The sequence below is a fragment of the Pleurodeles waltl genome, chromosome 7, assembly GCF_031143425.1.
Source record: "Pleurodeles waltl isolate 20211129_DDA chromosome 7, aPleWal1.hap1.20221129, whole genome shotgun sequence".
NCBI classification, from domain to species: domain Eukaryota; kingdom Metazoa; phylum Chordata; class Amphibia; order Caudata; family Salamandridae; genus Pleurodeles; species Pleurodeles waltl.
The window spans coordinates 1,478,033,723-1,478,054,457 of NC_090446.1; the positions used below are offsets into that span (position 1 = coordinate 1,478,033,723).

A 20,735-nucleotide genomic window follows, 5' to 3' on the forward strand; every position below is an offset into this window, starting at 1 on the left:
AAACGCCATGTATCTTAGAGACTAAAGGGCATAGCTAGAAGGGTGTATGTTTGTTGAGTGCTGTATGTAGCATGCTTTGAATGAAGGGTGCTTCAGTCTTGTCACTGCAGCCTAGAGCTATACCTAAGTGTACTTATATCACTGTAGAGTGTAAGACGATAGAGTTACAAAATACCTCCATCGGCCCAGTTACTTGGTGTAAGAAATTGTACATGTGTTTTATATCCTTTGTGTTTGCCTTCAATGGGTATGGTTGTAAGGTATTACCAGGCACAAACAAACTAGATATAGAATGTGTGTAATGCAAACAATCAAGTTTATTAATTTGTTCATTTTAAACTGGCAAGTAAAATTTGATGTGGTTGGACCCCGTTCATTGATGACAAACAAGCTAGTATCAATGTTTCTTGGAATTACTCATAGATGGCTGAATATGAGTTGGAGGGAGGGTCATTGTATGGACTTACATTGCATACGATGTACCCTCTTCCTTCGTTAAGCATGTCCTCAATCCCACAAATCTGTACTTTGAACAGTCACTGTTCTTACATTCTTTGTATTATTGTGCAACTCTTATTTATTAATATCTACTTCTTCGTGAGCATACATTAAATGCTTTTAAAAATGTATTTTTGGGCTGTAACGACGTTAACTGTTTTTGTTTTGCTGCTATGTTTTATTTTTGTTTTACCCATAAATGTTTATGTTTCTTTTTTAATTTCATTTTCCTAACTCAATCCTTGTGCCTGTCCATAGGAATAATTGCCTATTACGTTTTTATGAAGGGCATTCCAGACGTTTTGGCACAGCCAGAGCCAGTCACTGGCCAGACTGCACTATACATGGCAAATCCATACACAGCCCAACCAGGAGCAGCCCAACAATACCCAGTTCAACCAGGAGTGATCCAACCTTACTCAGGACCACTGATGCTCATTCAACCATATCCAGGGTCAACAGAGGGTGTTTTGCCGTATCTCGAACCACCACCTGCTTATGCACCACAAACAGATGTGGCCTTACCTTATCCAGCGTGCCCACTACAAGAAGCTTTTCCACCTCAACCAGAAAAGCATTTTTAATTGTTTATCGTAACTTTATACCACAGTACTTTGATACTTCAACTTGACTTTAAAGAAGGCTGATTTCAATTGAATGACTCAAGCTGCAAGCCAGAAAGCATACTCTGAAAAACAGTTCATTATTATAGTTGCACATGTTCAATTATCTATTTCATGACCAAGGTCCAAACTACTATAAAGCAACTCAGTGCATGGCTGAAGGGCAAGTCATAGTTTACAGAGGATGTCCTTATTGTGCTGTTCCAAGAATCAGTCAGAATGACTCTTCAAGATCCACTTCATTCCTGTGTCTCAAGGATACTGTGCTCAGAGAATGTAGTGCTTTCATTCTCTCTGCTACTCAGTCCATTGAATAATTTTTTTTCCTGTCATTTCTCAAATGATTCTTCCCTAGAGTATTTTGCAATGAAAGAAAAGTCCCCTCCTTTACTTTCTTTGACAGTGTCATTGGATGTCTTTCTAGACTCTCGTTTCTTACTGAAGGTTTCTGTCTCTAGAAAGAGCTAAATTGGCAACTATTAGTACAAGAAATTTAAGAAAAATGGCTTAATGTTTTTTTCAATCACAATTTCTCTTTATTTGCTGCAAAACTGAATCAAGTCTGGCTGCCCTACACTGATCTACCATCAACCAAACTGTCCTTCAATCAGTAAGGGGTACATATATGACCGTTCTTCTCTATCGGTCATGATGTCTGATTTCCAAGTATTGTACTACTTCAGGAGCCACTGTTGTCTTGATTTTCTCTTTCAGTTGTAGTTCACTTGAGGATTCCTATTTGGTGAACTCTAGCAGATAATTCACTTACAGACATATTTTGTAAACCTGAAACCTCATCATTTGTGTGTGTAAATATTTTGAAATAAACACTCAATCTACTGATCCTCGGTACACCAATTGTTCAGAGAATGTATAAGTTAATCTACTTGTTGTATCGTATATTTTATAACCTGAGGCATTCCTAGTCTTTAGGACACTCAATCTAAGTAGGCAAAGTAATTGAGGGTCTGGTTTAGATCTTGGCGGTAATGGTCCCACCATTGGTTTTCCATCGGAAAACTCATCTGTCAGCCCAATTTAGATGCTGGTGGTCCCATAGGTGATAGACTGCCCTGAACCCCTGGCTCTGCTAGGAAACTCCACACACATCAATGATGCCATTGGAAATAGTGGCTGCCAGCAGGACTCCAGCCACCCTTACTGCAGAGCATATTTGGATGTACCTACTAAGCAAGCCAACTGTGGCAGTGTTATCTCCACACCTGAGTTGGAGGATTAGAGTGGAAATGAGGTAAAAAAACTACTTTATCTCTCTGATTCCACTTCTGGTTTTGACTGGACACAATTGGACAAGACCTTCTGTCTCTGCTGCCACTGAACCACAGAGAAAACACAACTCTTATATCGCCGGACTCAAAGGTAGAGATTCTGCATTGCCAGTGTATCTTGTGTGGTCACTGCACATGTGCTCAGCACCAATGCACTCATATTCATTTCACAGTCATTTTTTTTAATACTGTGACATGCATTTGTCCGAAACATGATGGTGTCAAGCATGGATGGAGACACACTGGTACAAGACACATACCACATACAAAGACATATGTTATTTTGGTGTCAGTATTCACTGCAAAATGAATGCTGTCACCCCTTCATGTGTGTACATTACAAAGGGACATTACCTGTGATGTTCCAGTTCCATATGTGAGTCAGTATGTGTATGTGTGTGTATGTGTATGATTGGATTGGCTGTTTGAGGTGCAGGGAGCAGTAATGGGTGAATGGATTGTGTCAGAATGTGTGCCACTTGCATATGGGTCTGGTGATGTGTATATTTGGTTGTGTGTTGTGTTGTTGTGTGTAACATTGAGGTGAGTGTTGTTGTGTGGTGGTCGTTGTGATGCATGTAGTTGTGCTTTTGTGTGAGTGTGTTTGTGTTTATGAGTGTGTATTTGTGTTGGCTGTTGTGGTTGTGTCATGTGTGGGTGTTTTGTGAATAAGGTGTGTATATTGTGTCATAGATATGGTAGTGTGTGTTTTTAGCATAGTGAAATGTTGTGGTGGAAAAGCAATAGATAATAGTGTGCATGTGGTGTGCTGTGTAGTGTGTTGTGCGGGGGGACACGTATGGCCAAGGTACAGTGTGTGTGTGTGACTTACCTCTATTCCATAGCCACTGACATTGTACGATGTCCAGTAGATCCTGCGACGGCCTTCCTTCATCAGCAATCCGCCACAAGTACACCGCCTGCAGAGCTGTAACATCTAAATATGGTCGGCAGGAACCTGCCATCCTGCCTGATGGCTAAGAAGATCACTGAGTTGTGGCAGTAGGTGGCTTAGCCGCAATACATCTAAATAAAGCAGTTGGACTCGGGTTCGCCGCTGCTGCGGACTAGTGTAAATACCATCAAGATGCAAATCAGGCTCCCATGTCTTTGGGCCTATGGGAAGGTTTTTTATTAGGGGTGAGTTAAGTTATCGGAACATTTGTCTGCAAGCATTTTTTTTTTTTAGATTTGCCTAAGCATTTTTTTATGAAAATAGTTCTTCAATCAATAGTAGATTTTCAGTTTTTTTCCAGGACAAAAACTTACTTAGAGTGGACTTTTCAATTTTGTTTTTGGTACAATATGAAATTCCCCCATTTTGATACCTTTTTAAAAAGGTTGATTTTCAACTAAGTGATGTTCAGCATCTTTGCCTAGTTCTGTTTCCTCTCTGGTTACAACCACCAGTATTCTTAAATCTGCCAAAAAATGTAGTTTAACTGTATACCAGATATCCAAGTAAATATTTTGAGTAGCAAGACAGTGATATATTATCTTCATTGCTACATACATTTATATAAAAAAAAGGCATCAGCAATGCCAGTAGGTCTGTTGTTGGCAGCTAGCCTCTTGACTTTCCCTATAACAAAGCTATATTACAAAAACAGTTAAAATAAATGGCTGACCATCTATGCAAACATGTGTGGATACACAGGTGTCCTTTTCTGATTATTTTTCAAATAAAGTTTCACAAAAACATTCAAGATGGCCTCCCTTATATGTGCATGCCTGCCTGCACATTGGCCTATGTCTCAGTGACTATGTAATAAAGTTTTAAAAAATGGCCACCCTTGTGGGCACATATACACACACGTGAACTGCGAGGCAGCCATTTTAGAATGGGTTGAAGTGCTTTCAAAGATAACCACCCGAATGTGGATTTCAAAACATGGAGCTCAAGAAATGAGTGTGGGATATTACACAGTGTAGTGCACCACTGGGGGCCCAAAGGTTGTCTCTGGGCAGCGTGCTGTCCTTAATAAACCTTAAGATGGGTAAAAAAAAAGAAAAACAGGCCACAGGCCCTTGGCCCTGAAAGGTATTACCTTCTCAGTGATGTACAACATTGTTCTTGGACAGAATGCACTCATAGAGAAAGGAATAAATGGCTTGGGTGGGGTGACCCATGGCCCTTGTCTTATGCTATTGTTGGAATAAACAATATGTGAATGGCTGTTGAACAGATCAACGGTTGAAGATGACCTGTTGAAATCGCTTCTTAGTAGGATATCTATATAGTGATTTGAGATGTCATCAAGTGATGTCATCAATAAAGCCATTTAACAGTCATGAGTAATGTAATATGTAATGTCAACAGCAGTGCAATACTGCATTTTAAACTGTGGATTTTCCAGTGAATTTCAGAGGGTTTTCTTCTAAAAGTACCTTTGCAGTTTTAAGCAAACTTAACTAAAACTTCACTTTAACCTTTTGTTTTCAAGGCAGATTCAGCGTAGAAATGTTTTTTTCACATAAACCTATGTTAAATTCTAACTATTGTTGTGGACACATTGTGGCTATGATTAATAGGGAATACCTGTCATCAGTGTAGAAAACACTTCTAGACAACTTACCCATTGAAGGACATGGCTTGTAGACAAGTGAAGCAGGGATTCCGTGCCTATTATGTTTTTGTGGTAAGCCCTGTATCTTGAGTATTCTAGGAATACTGTATGACAAGGCTGTTCTCAAACCTATGTCAACAACTTTACTGTGTACTTCAACTGTACACAGTAGGGGTAGAGAGCGAAAGGTGGGGTGAAAGGGGTGGCCCCCTGCAAGTCACCACAACCCATCCCTCGTACGCATCTAACGTTCATTGCACTGCCTTTAATTATCTGTAGTGAGGTTTAGACCAGTGATCTCAGAATTTTATACAGCATGTTCCTGCAACAGAGCTTGGTAACTGGACAGGTCCTGTGGCTAGGCCCTGAATCCTACCTTCTGAGGCAGCCCGGCCCTCACTGCACACAGCCTTCGGCCATGTGGAACAGAGGTTGTCTGCAGGACCTGGAAGATGCCAGTCTCCTTCAATCTGTATAGCTGGCCCCAGTGTTGATATGCCAGGTAGACTGGAGCCTGTTGCTACCGCGTTTGAGTGTACAGGTGGGCGGTATTAGCACTACCTCAGCTATCTGAGCTCAATTAAATCATGAAACTTGCACCCCTTGGTGGTGTATTTGGTGGGCGGTACTATTGCCCCCCATAGCTGAGCACCTTGAGTACATGAAGGTTGCACGCAGTAGTAATGTACCAGGCCCATGATACTAGAACTCTCCACATCTGGGCCACTTCAGTCTGTGAAGCTTCATCCTAGTGGTGGTATACCAGGTGGTCAGAACTAGGTAATCCACAATCAGGCCCCTTGACTTGTGAAGCTTGCACCCAGTGGTGGTGTACCAGGTTGGTGGCACTAGTGCCTTCTCAGACAAGCCCCGTGAGTCTGTGAAACTTACACCTAGTGGTGGTGTACTTGGCGGATGATATTAGCGCTTCTGCATCCGGGTCACTTCAGTTCATCAAGTTTGCACCTGGTGGTGGTAATGAGTGGGAATAGTGCCACTTCCACAGCCAGCCCCCTTGAGACTACAAACCTTGGAAGCCATGGTGGTGTGCCGGGTGGGCACCTCCTTATCCGGGCCCCTGGTGTCCTTAAAGCTTGCACTTGATGGTGATGTTCCGAGTGGGCAGTACTGGCCCTATTGCAGCTAGGCCCCTTAAGTCTGTCAAGCTTATACCTTGTAGTGGTGTACCTGGTGTAGGGAACTGGCTCCTTGGCAGATGGGCCCCTCTTTTTCATAAAGTCTGCAACTCTTGGTGGTGCACTGGGTGCAATCATCTCCATAGCCTGGCATCCTGAGTACATGAAGCTTTCACTCTTTGATAGGGTACCGGTCATTAGGTACTAGCACCTCCACAGTCTGGCTCTTTGAGTCAGTAAAGCTAGCAGCTGATGATTGTGTACAAGGCAGATATTAGTAGCCCCTCCTCAGCTCAGGACTTTGAGTCTGTGAAATTACAACTAGTAGTGATGTACCAGGTGGGCGGTAATAGCCCATACACAACCAGGTTCTTTGAGTCTATGAAGTATACAAGGGATAGAATGTCTGAATTAATCTCAGCCACTGTTAATTACTCGAGGCCACATCCCAATCCAGCACAAACTGTGAAGCCAGGTCCTCCCTGAAACAACAAACACAAAGGTAGAGGGGGATGCATGAGCCAACGCACACCCTCCAAAGAATTGCGCATGATGTGGGTCACACTTACTCTTCCACAAGGATTGGCCTTTTTGTAGGGATCCCCAAAGTTCAAGTAGGATATTGTTGTAATTAGTCGGAAAATAATTGCCTTTGTAGTTAACCACACTTGTGTGTGTTCTTCCCTGAAACGGAACGCAAGCAGCAAAGTAATGGGTTTGCCCTTGTTATGGACTCATCAGCTGGGTATAACTTTGTTCCAGTGAAACAGTGTGCATGGGACCCATGCCTGGGCCTATCCATCCCACCTAGGGCGACATACTAAAGTATACTAAAAGTGACTGATGGAATGCTTGAATTAATTTCAGCCACTGGTACTTACTTGGGCCACATCCCAGTCCATCTTTATTTTCCACACTATGGCCCTTTCCCGGTTATGTTATGGTGGCGCATATAATATTTATTTGCAAGGGATGGAGGGCCCCATACACCAACATTGTGGTGTATCTGTTTGTTTGGGGGGCTGGGGAGATAGAAGCTGCTTATGTTTTGAATTATAGGAGGCACCAATAAACTCTTGGAGTCCCTGACTCCTGTATGCCAAATCCAGAGAGCTAAAGATGAGGACGTCTATTTTTCTAAGATAGTGATGTGTGGCTATTCATATGTCTTCACAGCTCAGGCAACATGAAGGTGTGACAGGACTGTTGCTTGGCTGCAATGTCCATCCAGAGCAGCAGATACGCATTTGCTTTTCTTTCTTCAGCTCTATTGTAAGCAGAGAGAATATGCTTGTGTTTTGAAATCCTTAGAGATAGAAAAGCTAGAATAACTTTTTACATGTTTCTACACATTCTCGAGCTACTGCACATGTTTTTTTTCTAATATCTGATTGTAACAATCCAGCAGGTTTTTGATGTCTTTAATTTTGCACTAGCTGTTTTATTTTTATTTTTCATGTTTAAACATACTCGCTCTTTCATATGAAAGTGCTACGCTCTAAGGTTTTAAGTGGTTTGTGGGAAAGGTGATGTTGTGACCATGTTAATATATGGGATAAAGTGCCCCCCGGCCTACAGGTTTGGGCTTGTTCCTCTATATGATTATGGAACTCCTCAGTAACTTTCTAATATCCTTTTAACATAAAGTAGGAGATACCTCATCCCTTATATAATAAGAAGTTACAGTTGCTTGTTGACAGTGAGAGTGTGCATACTTACAGAGTATGATTGTAGTTGGCACAAGTAAAGAAAAGCGATTCAAACTGCTTTTTTGAGGCTGCAAAGTTGGTACTTTTAATATTGCATTCAAATGCAGAACTTTAAAGAGTGTTTAGCATTGCTATGAAAAATAAAAGTGACGCGAGCATTGTTAAAAGTTAGTGGGACATTGTCTAATATTCAATCTGTTAAATATACCTACCCAGAAAGTAGTGTTCAATGTTATATTTGCGAACCATCTTATGAATTACTTCATAAAGTCAAGTCGGCAACCAAGTCATATAATAGGGAACATTCCTCAAAGTAGGGTCTGAGCATGTTGATTTTGTATAAGTAATTGTTGATAATATCTATTTTTTCTGTTAGGCAGGTCAAAATGTATTAAAGCCTGACAAAGGGTTAATAAACCTTAATGTTTTGCATTGTTCATTCTCAATATAGAAATGCAACAACTCAGATCTGAACGACTCGGCTGGGGTTGAGCAAAGAACAGACTTGTTACTTTATTTACCAGACCTGTATTGGCTAGCAAAGGAAACACTGCATAGCTTCTAATGTATATACTTAAATGTTTACAATAATGTTATGAATTAAAGCACAGCCAATGCACATGCAGCAATTAATAAACTACATGGTAATTCCCAGAATAAAAATGTCATTTTTCATGTTTCAACTCTCACTACGCATCCTTGTGTGCGCGCTGCTGTGCCCACTCCTGTGAATCAGCTGAAGGATCACACTGCAGAAAATTTTCCAAGGTTTGCAGGTCTGCTAATGGGAACAGTCAAACCCCCACTGTCAAGTCAGGTCCTCCCTAAACCAAAACACAAGCCACCCAGGACCTGTTTCTTCCTTGTTATGGCCTCATAAGATGGATATAGCTTGGGTCCATTAACACAGAGTGCATAGGACCTACGTCTGAACATACTTGTCCCATTTAGGATAACATTCTAAAGTATACAAAAAGTGATGGATGGAATGCTTGAATTTATCTCAGCCACTGACAGTTACTCAGGCCCGCATCCCTGTTCATTATTATTTTACAATCCGGGCCACCTCAGTTTGCATCCAGCTATATGCAAATCAGTCTTGACCCTGCTCCAAAGGTAACACTTCAGCCTGAACTGCTAGGCACAATCCCTCCCTGAACTGGAACACAAGCAGCCCAGGACCAATTTCTTTTTTATTAAGTTTCAAATATCTTTAGGCATTTAAAAGGCCAAAATACATGAAGGCCAATCCATGTTTCAGGTGGCCGTACATTTGACCAGGTGAAAACCGCACACAGTGCCATGTTCTATACCAAGTTTACATCTAAATGCTATTGTATTGTGAATAAACAAATAAGTAAAATATACACATTAATTCATGAAACTTAAAATCAGGAAAGACACATAACACCTATGATGACTCCAACACCATTCTGAATACATTTCACCTGGCCCTTATTTAATATGTCTTTGCATTTATAATCTTTTACAAAAGAACATGCTAGTGCAAAAACACTTGGGGGATATATCTATGCACTTGAATAAAAAGCTCTCCATAGAGCATCTTTGAAGCAATTCACAACAATCCAAAAATGTTTGGCATGGGGAGCTGGATCTGATCAGAACAAAAACCACATCCTCCTTGGATAAGATTGCATCTGCATTTAGGGATTGTACCCATACCCCTGCCAAAGCCCATACCTTCTTTGCCACAGGGCAGTACCAAACAAAAGTGGTCATGAGATTTCTCTGAGAGACATCCTCTCCTGACACAAAAGGTACATCTTCTTTAATATAAAAATAGGTCTTGAAAATCTAGTGACTGGTATCTGTAGCTGTTCCACAGTGACCTATTTGTGACTAAACTTGGATGGAATCAGGCCCAAAGGAACCCCATTTAAATTGTTCTTCTTAATGAAATTCTTGCCATAAAAGTAAGTAAACAGGAAGGATTCTGAATCAGAGATACGGTTAGACACTACCATGCCCAATGATCTGTATATCAGAAACTTTAATAAAAAACTGGCAAAAAGGGAAGATTTCACTTTTATTGTTTTGACAAATGCTCCCTTTTATAATGTTGCATGTAAACGTGGATTGTGAAACGAGGCCAATATCTGGAGCATTCTTGCCACCCAAAACCACAGGTTTAAACATGGAAGCACAAGCCAGTTGTTCATGCTTCCCCCCACAAATTAATTGAAAAACCCCCTTTGAATTAGTTTCAGGCAGTTTTGGGGAGTGGGGAAAACAATAGTGTGGTAGCCATTTTACATCTTATTGAAATATTACATATATCATGTAGAACAGAATGATATAGGAGGAGGGGAGAGTCAGAAGATGAGAGATGAACCTAGGGGACAGTTGGATGAGGTATTTTGAATAAAGAACCTAATTTGATCACACCTCTATACTGGTGTCCTTCATGATTTTACAATGTTATACTGGCGATGAGGATAGGATGAGGAAGAGCTCAACATGCAAGACAGTTTTTTTGATCTACCTTCACTAAGTCAGGTGAAGGTTTTCCATTATATGAGAGTGCCTTGGACTGCTTTACTCAACTTCCCCGGCCGTCACCTTGACAAGTGACTTGGACCCAGACTTATAAAAAGGTGTGCATCAGCTCTTATGCACCACTTTTTCAGCGCCCCCTACCAGCACCTACCGAGCCCATGGTTGCACTGTATTTAACATACAGCGCACCATGGTGGGAGTTAGGACAATAACATCAAAGTATTCGGTGCTATTGTGGCACTTTGCTACATTGGGCTAAAAAATATTGACGCTATTGTAGCAAAGTGCAAGGAGGCCCATTGATAACAATGGGTGCGTCATGTTAATGCCTGCCTTTGAGAAGGCGTTAAAAATGATGCCTAAAATGGCACAGTGAAATCTTTTAGATTTCACTGTGCCATTCTTCTGGCCTCCTAATGCTGGAACGCACCCCTTTTATATATTATGTATGACGCAGGCATAATGTGGTGCAAGGGGTCACAAAGTGGCACAATGCATGCATTGCGCCACTTTGTAAATATGTCGTAAGGATGCTAATGTGGCGCAAGGAGGCGCTTGGCCTTCTTAAATCTGGCCCTTCATGTGTTCTAATTTTTATGTTCACTCTGTGTGTGATAACATTGAGACACAGTCTGCCCAGGATTTGGGAGCTTTGTTTGGGGAAGGCCCTGCGCAAAATGATATGGACTTAGCTTTTTGGCTCCACTTTATTGCATTTTTGCTGTTCATTTGATATCGCTTCTCCACTGTGTTTTTTGGCTCCCGGTTAACTAATTTGTGCATTTGTGGAGGTATTTGTACCTTTTTAGCAGACCGTTGAGTTCAAACCATAGGTGTGTTCTAACCTGTCTTTCTGACTCTGTCACTGAAACTCACACTTGCTCCCTGTCTTCTGTGACATGACATGCTGGAGTGCAGAATTACATGCTGCCATGTAAATAAGCTGTACTGCTTGTGCATGACATGGCTGGATTGGCATTGATGTATTGTCATCATAAGAGGAGGGAAGGCTTGGCTAATAAACTTCCCCTTTTAATTGGTTTTAGCCGTGCATCATAGCGAGACTGTGTATCACACTGGCACTTCTAAAAACAGTGATACACACACTATACCGGGGTTTCTTTCACATCAGCGATATGCACACTTTTCAAATGTGTCATTCCATATGTTTTTTTAATGGTGATATACACACACCATACATGTGTATTACAGAAACCGTATCTGTATATTGGGCTCTTTCCCATCATCGAAACAATGATACACAGACTAGTCACACAAAGGAGTATCACAACAGCTTCAGTGTTCTGGTGATCACAGTGAAATGCACATTTATTTAAATGGCTTCACGAATGCAGTGATACGCACACTATACAAGCATGTCATAGCATGCCTGTCACAGTAGCTATTGTTCTACAGTGATGTGCATCTCTTGGAGTAAGTTGAAAAAAAATGTGCAGTAACACGCACTCTAAGGTATCACCAGGGCACCAACATTATACTTTGTACCAACTCAAGTAAAACATAGTTGTGACTGGTCTTCCTGCTATATCCATAATCTAAACAGTTGTCACTGGTCTTCACTTCTATATCCATAATCTTTGAATGCAACATTGATACATTCTAACAGTGTTATTGCATAGGTAGACATTTTAGTAGACAACAACATTATGTGCATTGTATACACTCTGAAACTAAGCCCAATTGTATAATCTTTGCAGACTTTAACATTAGTAATTTTTATTGTTGTGTGCCAACTAGGCACAGAGTGGTATAGGCATGCAGAATGGTACTGCTCCACAGTTCTTTTTAAAAAAATCCAGAAGATCTCCCCAAAACGTGGCAGAAATGGAAACACGCTATTGAACAAAATGCTAAGGTATGTGGTACAAAGTTGAGTTTAGAGAAAAAGACAACTCTTCTTCTAAATTGACTTGGAACCCATCCAACTGCACAGGCATTTTTGTGGTTTTATTGAATACAAACAAAGTTTAGTTGCAGGTAAAATATTTGTGTAAAAAAAGTAGACAGAATAATCAGTTGGCTCCATCAAGGCACTATATGAGTGATGTTAGATCTGAATAGTGATCCACAAATTTGTCTGAAGATTAGGAAGGATATATATATATATGTATAGTAGATATGCCTTCAAGAGAGGAATTCATGGAGGAAATAAGAAAAGATTGACCTCAAATATTTTCAGGGAGGGTCTCGGATGCTTAACTGGGTATCCGCACAAAATACATTTAGTTCTGGTTGCTCATCCTGTATGTTGCAACAAGAGAAATGTTCCTATAACAGTCGGAGAGGAGATGAGAATGGAAATTGAGAAATAAAAGGATAATGGGATTTTTGAAGCGGTTGATGGGACGGAATGGCTTGCACTGGTGGTTACAGCAAGAAAGTCAAATGGAAGTTTGCGTCTATGTGTTGACTTGAGACATTGTAATAGGAGGGTTGTAGTGGATAAATATCCTTTACCAGATATTTCAGAATTGTTGATGGTGTTAGATGGAGTTAAAGTTTTCGGTACAATAGACCTCACTTCAGCTTACCATCACGTAGAATTGGATGAAGTATCTAAGGATTTGTCTCCCTTTGTAGCTTTTTTTGCAATTTTCCATTTTTTAAGATTGACATTCTGACTTGTCTCTGCAACATCTGTGTTCCAGCATGTTATGGAGAACATTTTAAAAGAACTGAAAGGCGCTTGTGTTTACTAAGATGATATTTTTGTATTTGGCAAGAATATTGAAGAACATAACAGTAATGTGAGAGAAGTATTAAAAAGATTAAGTGAGAATAACCTTACCATTAAATTAGAAAAGTGCAAGTTTGGAACAAATATCATTGACTACCTAGTTTACACTATTACTGGTGAGGAGGTTACACATAAATCTGATCAGGCCAACACCATGTGAGTTCACCAACTTTAGGAGAAGAGTTGACAAAGTTCCTTGGGTTCACTGATCATCATAGTAAGTTTGTTCAGAAGAGTCCATATGAGGCGTCTGCTGACAAAAGGGATTGAAAATGTATGGGATGTGGCTTGTGAACCAGACACCAATTCTAAAAAAATTCAATCCCATTAAAAAGTCTAGAATAATTACAGATGCCAGCCTGAAAGGTCTGGGGACCTTATTACAGCAGAGTGAACAGAAAGGTCTTAACTCTATCATGTTCATTTCTCGTGGATTGAAGGGTGCTGAGACAAGATATTCAGTTACTGAACCAGAGACCCTTGCTGTGTACTGGGCTATAAGGAAGCTGATGAAAATCTTGTGAGGAGGTATGTTTGAAATCAGAGCTGGTCACAAACCTTTGTGTGAATTTTTTAGAAGTAAAGAAATTGGGTCAGTTTCTGGAAGAATAACCAAATGGGCAGTTGCATAACAGGAGTACAATTTTGAAATTAAATCTATTACAGTAGTTGAGAAATAATAGCAGACACACTCTTGAGGTTAATCTCTGAAAAAGAGAATGAAAAATATGGAATTAATAGTAATCATCACCCTTTTGATTAAGATGCTGAGTATGTTTGTTAACTTGATTGTATGATAATTCCTGAAGAAAAGTGGCATGAAGAGTTAAAATCAGATCTTATTCCTGTGGAAATAATGCATCTGGTACAAAGTGGCTGGTATGACAAGAAATCAGGCTCTGATGGTTGCAAAGGATTTTGGTGAGTGATGTGTTATTTGGAGGAGCAAGATTAAGTCCTCCAACTAAACTCAGGGAGGACTCAATTGCATTGGCAAATGTGTCATCAAGAAATTTTAAAAAACAAGGAAAAACTGCGGGGCATATTTATACTCTGTTTGCACCAAATTAGTGTCATTTTTTTTTACTCTAATTCGGTGCAAAACTAACTCCATATTTATACTTTGGTGCTAGACCTATCTAGCACCAAATTTATGGAGTTAAAGTCATTTTTTGAAAGTGGAGTCCTACTTTGCCTTAATGAGATGCAAGGTAGGCGTTCCCGTGCAAAAAATGACTCTATGGCCTTAACACCATATTTAGGGGCATATTTATACTCTGCGGCGTATTTATACTCTGTTTGCACCGAATTAGTGTCATTTTTTTTTACTCTAATTCGGTGCAAAACTAACTCCATATTTATACTTTGGTGCTAGACCCATCTAGCACCAAGGCCCTGATTTAAACTTTTTTTGCACCGCATTAACGTCATTTTATGACACAAAAGTGGCGCAAACTTACAAAATATTGGCCCTTATTTATACTTTTTGCTGCAAAACTGCACTAACTCAGTTTTGCACCAAAAAGTTGAGCACCGGCTTGCACCATTTCTGTGCACCAGCCGGGCACCATATTTATGGAATGGTGCAAGCCGGTGCAAAGGGTAGGCTAGAGTTTTAAAAAATGACTTTAGTCGGGTGGGGCTGGCAGTATAGAAGAAGAGGGTTTAGCACCAAAAAATGGCTTTAGGCAGGTTAGAGTAAAAATAAATGACTCTAACCAGATTAGCGTCATTTTATGGTGCTAAACCTACCATGCCACATGACTCCTGCCTTAGGAAAGGCAGGAGTCATGCCCACCACCCCAGTGGCCAGCACAGAGGACAGGGGTCCCCTGGGCATGGCCATTGCACCCAGTGCCATATATGGGGGCCCATTTCAGGGCCCCCTATGGCACTTTCAAAAATAAAATGCACTTACCTGTACTTACCTGGGATGGGGTCCCCCATCCTCGCAGTCCCTCTAGTGTGGGTGGGGGTGCCCCTAGGGCCTAGGGAGGGCACCTCTGGGCTTATTCCATGGTGTTCCACCATGGAAATAGGGCCACAGGTCCCCTAAGACCTGCCCTGACCCAGGTCTTAAAAAATGGGGCAAAGCAAGCTTTGCCCCATTTTTTGACCCTTCCTCCCTCCTTTGCACTATTTTTACATGGGAGTATAAATATGGTGTTAAGGCCATAGAGTCATTTTTTTGCACGGGAACGCCTACCTTGCATCTCATTAAGGCAAGGTAGGTTTCCACTTCCAAAAAATGACTTTAACTCCATAAATTTGGTGCTAGACGGGTCTAGCACCAAAGTATAAATATGGAGTTAGTTTTGCACTGAATTAGAGTTAAAAAAAAATGACGCTAATTCATTGCAAACAGAGTATAAATACGCCCTTAGCGTCAAAAAATGATGCTAATCTGGTCAGAATCATTTATTTTGACTCAAAACTGCCTAACGTATTTTTTTTTTTAAGCTAGCCTACCCTTTGCACCGGCTTGCACCATTCCATAAATATGGTGCCCAGCTGGTGCTAAAAAATGGTGCAAGCCGGTGCAAAACTTTTTGGGGCAAAACTGCCTTAGTGCAGTTTTGCACCAAAAAGTATAAATAAGGCCCTGCATACCTCCTATTGGTGGCCAGATGTAGACCTACAAGTAGAGAGAGTGATACAAGATTGTCCTTTGTGTGCATTGAGTGAGAATTCCAAGAAGCCAATGGTGCAACCCATGTCAATCATGGAACGACCGACTGGTACGTGGTCGCCTTGGATTATTAGGTCCTATTCATGGAGCATGGCAAGAAACATATGTGTTATCTGTTATTGACATGTTTTCTAGGTGGCTAGAAATATGTTTCACTAAAGGAACAGGGACTAATGGTCTCCTTAGGGGTTTGGTGGTCATGACATCGCCAAACTCTCGGTGGCGGTCGCACCGCCACAGCTTTGGTGGTTTAACCAACAAATTACAACTTTGGCAGTCAGACCGCCATCCCCACATGTAACATGAGAGCCCACCATGAAAAGGCTGTCAGAAAATAAGTGTTTTTGGCCACAGGAGGCCTCTGAACTGCCCACAACCATGTTTTGGACAGTGCTGGGTTCCCCTGCCCAGCACCATTGGAATGTGTTCTGTCTGCTTTGCAGACAGCTTGCATTCCGAGGGTGCTGGAGTGTTAGGAGATTGGCCTTGGCTCACTTAAGGGAGCCAAGGCCAATCTCCAAACATTGTTCCCACCAGGAGGCCTGGCTGGAATGTGTATTACAATGTTCTCACCAGTCAGCCCAGCAGGAACATTGTAATACGCTCGGGGGGACATCACCACTATGGTGGTGGTGTCCTCCCAGTGAGTTTGGTGGTCCTGTGGTGGTACCACCAGGCTCGTAATGAGACCCTAAACATTAAATCAGATTTCAAGGGGAACTCATTGGAAGAAAAGGGTTTCCTGAGGCATTCCTCACTGACAATGGGGATCAACTGGTTTCCAGGGAAATGGAAGAGTTTCCTAAAACAAATAGCCAAAGACACAAAAAATTTGCTTTTTACCACCCCAAGACAAACAGCAAATTTGAAAGACTGAATAGAGTATTATAACTCTGGCTAAATCTAATGCAGTGGATGGGAAGAGTGAGATGAAAAGGAGAGTGGAACTGTATAGAATCACACTTCATAGCACAACAGTTAAAACCCCATTTGAATTGTTTAGAGGGAGATAAATCACCACTGCAGTGGAATGTTCATGGGTCAATCGTTATGAGTTTGACTTGGGTAAAAACAGTAACATGGAGGACTGGAGTGTGAGAGAAGGGGAAAGGATTAAGAACAGAAAGGTGTATTTTGATTTTAAAAAATGGCTATAAAGAAGACAAAGGTAGCTTTGGGAGACTCGGTCATGATTAAATATCCAGTAGGTAAGGGTGAGAGATTTTCAAAACTGATTCAGCTCATAAAGTTCTTTAATAATGCTATTAAAACTCAGGACCATCGTATCTGGAATCTCAATAGAGTTGTGCTCTACAAAGGAAAGTTAGACTTTTTGAAGGATAAGCCATGCAAAGAAAATAGAGAGAGTGAGGAATTTACAAATGTCCAATGATGAGCGGAATGGGGCAATTAGAAAATCTATTAGAAAAACACAAATGCCAGATTTTTGAAGGATAATGTAAAATTATGTTTTTTTTTCATTTTAATTATCTGATGCCACCATAGACGTATTTTAGTTACTGTATTGTTTTATCATGTTTCATTAAATATTTCAATGACTTTGCCATTAGGTAATAGATTCTAAATGTGTACATATGTTTTCATTTTTTTTGTTTTGTTAAGGGAAGGAAGAGTGTGGTGGCAATTGTACATGTAATTGGAATTTTATATATGTGATGTAGAATGGAATGATGTAAGTTGTAATGGGAAGAGGCAAAAGCGGCGAGGTGAAGCTGGAAGTCAATTGGATGTGATCCTTCTATGTGAAGAAAGAACCTAATTTGATTACACCTCTACAATGGTGTCCTTAGTGATCACGGAATTTGAGAGCAGTCCTTCCCTCAAAAAGTTCTTATACACTTCAAGTAAATCAAAACTGACTGCATTCCAAAAGGTAACATAGAACTCTACAGGTAAACCACCTGAACAAGGGGCTCTCCATTATGGAAGGCTTTGCATAGCTCTTTCTATACCTTCAACAACAAAATCAATTTCTAGATCTTTCTTGTCTTCTTCAAGAAAAAGCAGCTTCAAATGTTCCAAGCAAAAAAACACAGGTACAGTTTACAATTCTTTAGTGCCATAAAGTTCTTGATAGAGGCTATGCACACAATCTTTAATACCTTCAGTTGTGGTACGCTTGTTACCGTGAGTCCAACATGGCATTTATAATTCTCCCACAAGCTTTAGGTTTCAGAAAGAAGAATCTAGAGCAGGTCTCATTTTCCTCATAGAATGTAGCTCTACTGGGGAGTATCAGACCATTGGTAAAATCATTGTACAATGAAGATGTTTTCTGGTCCGAAAAGTTAACTGGAATGAGAGTAGCTGCAAATATCTTTCCTGATGGGTTTGCAAGATAAAATCAACGTGGAACTTTGTGGAAGAAGTACGCCTGATTTCCTGGATAATTAGAGTGAAACACTTTGTAAGCATCATGGAAATAAAAGTCTGCAATTCTATTAAACTGATTTGGAGGTACAATCAAGGTGCACTGTCGAACATGATGTTGTATATTGAACAGCCAGTAAACAGTTACAATCCCCATCCCAAACAATACATAGAAAGGTAAATTCATGCCCAAAACATATACTAGTATCCCTTTAATCATATGTTGTATCTTTTAAATAGAGAGGTCTGAGCAGCAGAATAAAATGCCTATTCCCACCTTTCAGTCAGATGTGCAGTATGAACAGGTTGAAGGGCCACAGTTCCCCATTCCCTGAATTTTTGGTCCTTTCAAACTTCCAGAATAGCACATTCCTCTAAAAAAGTTAAATCTAATTTTAGTTGTCTCAGGAAATCAAAAACTGCTGAACGTTTAGCATCATTACCCAAACAACAAACATTAATACTTCCCAAGAGAAGCATCAGGAAACATTCAAGTATATTAGATAGTGTTTTACTTATAATTTCTTTTTTTTCTTGCTCTTTTACTTCATCACAAAGGTAAAAGCAGCTTCCATTCTTCCCTCCTTATGTTTGCCTCTTTCATCTTGTGAACACAAGTCTCTCAAATCATTTATCTGAAAAACAGTCTCTTTAGCATCATAGTCCTCTTTCTTCTTCCTTTTTAATGAAGTCGAAAAGTATATGGATGTCTCAACCTCTTCCTTGGTGATATTCTCATTCTTGCCCCATTTAGTGACCATTCCAGCAGTTACAGAGTCAAAGAAACCTAACCTAACCTAACTGTTCCAGGGCTTTACAGGCATAGTCTAGCCCAGCACGACAGTCTTTTGAGGCAACTGTAGACACTATGTACTATGCACTTTGTCATTCAGAGTATGTATCAGAGTATCAGGTGAAGCTGTTACCACTGTTTGTGGGATTAAAGTAGAAAATATATTTGGAGTAGCATACAAACAACCACCCTATCAATATATTTTAGCTGCAGTTCATAATGAGGGCCCAGTTGCACACTGGTTGTTTCATTGGATGCCCCTGTGCCGGAAATTAAGGACATTATTTTCAATACTCCCCTTAGTTGCCTTGAAAATATTTGCTCTAATGAACAACCAAATTCACGCTAGGTGTGGAAGCCATACTTGCTTTAACAGGAGCACCTGGTGTAGCTCCCTCATTGGGTTCAATGCTCTTTCCAGTCTCATTAACAACACCTACTTGCTTTGCCCCCACAAATGGAGTTTCTATTCCTGAGGTTTCTTGTTCCAGAGTGATAAACTTTTTTTCAGATAGAGATAAACCAGTTTCGAAATCAAAGCACTCCTTCTCCAAGCCTAGAATGATTAGTTCTTCCTCTTCTACCTCAGCATCTTTCCCTGACCTTCCTCCACTTTGGTGGGAGGGAACATTTCCGCCATCCATGCAGCTTTAATTTCAAAGGCATAGGAAGAGTGTCATTTTTAAACTCATGTTCAAAGTGGGTTGCATGCTCACTGTGCCATTTGAAGCAATCTATATCTTGCTGATTAGCTCTTATCAGGGAAAAAACGGTCTTAGGTTGCTTGTGTTCCAGTTCAGGGAGGACCAGGCTTGGCAGTTTGGACTGGACTGTTTTCATTCGATCTGGGTCAGGACTGGTTTGAATACGGCTGGGTCTAATGTGAGATGGTATGGTGGGCAAAAAACTGTGGATTGTGATGCAGCCCTAGAACTTGCCAGTGGCTGAGCATAATGTATGCACTTCATTCATCACCTTTGTGTTTGCAGTTGTTGCCCTCAGTGTGATGAGTGTGCCATTGGAATCTAGCAGTACTTTGATACGTGAGGATATAGTTTTGGCAGTTAGAGGGCCTGATACACACTATGCTATGATTGAGTTAACATTTAGGGACAAGAGTATGGTAGACAATTTGGTGGCCCTAGATGCTAGGACAAGTCCCCCTAGGCATTCTTGCATTCAGTTTAAATCTCCTATGCTTTTTTTGTATCGCAAAATCTGGCTTAACCCCCATTTGGGGTGCAGCTCACCTGATTTAAATGTGAATGATTGACTCTTTGTACTGCCTGGGCCTACTTCAGACCTACCATCTCGGGATCCCCCTTCATATGATGCAATTAGCTTTGGTATCGGTGCTACTCCTACTCAGGACTTTGTGTCTACCTACTTCTCTTCTCCTGATAGATCTCATCAGTCAACTTAGGATCATCTAGCCAATTGTGTTAACACTACATCTAGGGCCAGGGCAGCTTCTCAAAGTGTTGGGGTGCGATATGCTTCCTGGAATGTGGCAGGTCTATGATCTGTTGTCTCCCTTCCAGCTTTTATTTATTTCGTTGAAGACCATGACCTCTGTCTTTTTCAGGAAACTTGGGCAGTTGATCCATTATTCTGGTCTGGCTATTTAAACTTTTACACTCTAGCACTTTCTAGTAATAGGGGCAGACCATCCGGTAGCCTAATCATATGGGTCAGAAGATCATTAAACTGCAGTTCATCTCGGCTATCCATTGACTCCCCTTACATTCTAGGCATCCGGTTACTG

General features: G+C 40.7%; 1 protein-coding gene across 2 annotated transcripts in view; it reads left to right on the forward strand.

Moving 5' to 3' along the window:
- The window catches only part of LOC138246540 (epithelial membrane protein 1-like), a 109,821-nt gene extending 101,350 nt beyond the window's left edge, over positions 1-8,471 (forward strand). For both annotated transcript variants that reach the window (XM_069201204.1, XM_069201203.1), the window contains exon 5: positions 757-8,471. In XM_069201204.1, coding sequence (XP_069057305.1) covers positions 757-1,082 — 326 coding nt within the window. In that variant the 3' untranslated portion in view covers positions 1,083-8,471. The remainder of the gene's footprint in view (positions 1-756) is intronic.
- The last annotated feature ends 12,264 nt before the right edge of the window (positions 8,472-20,735 follow it).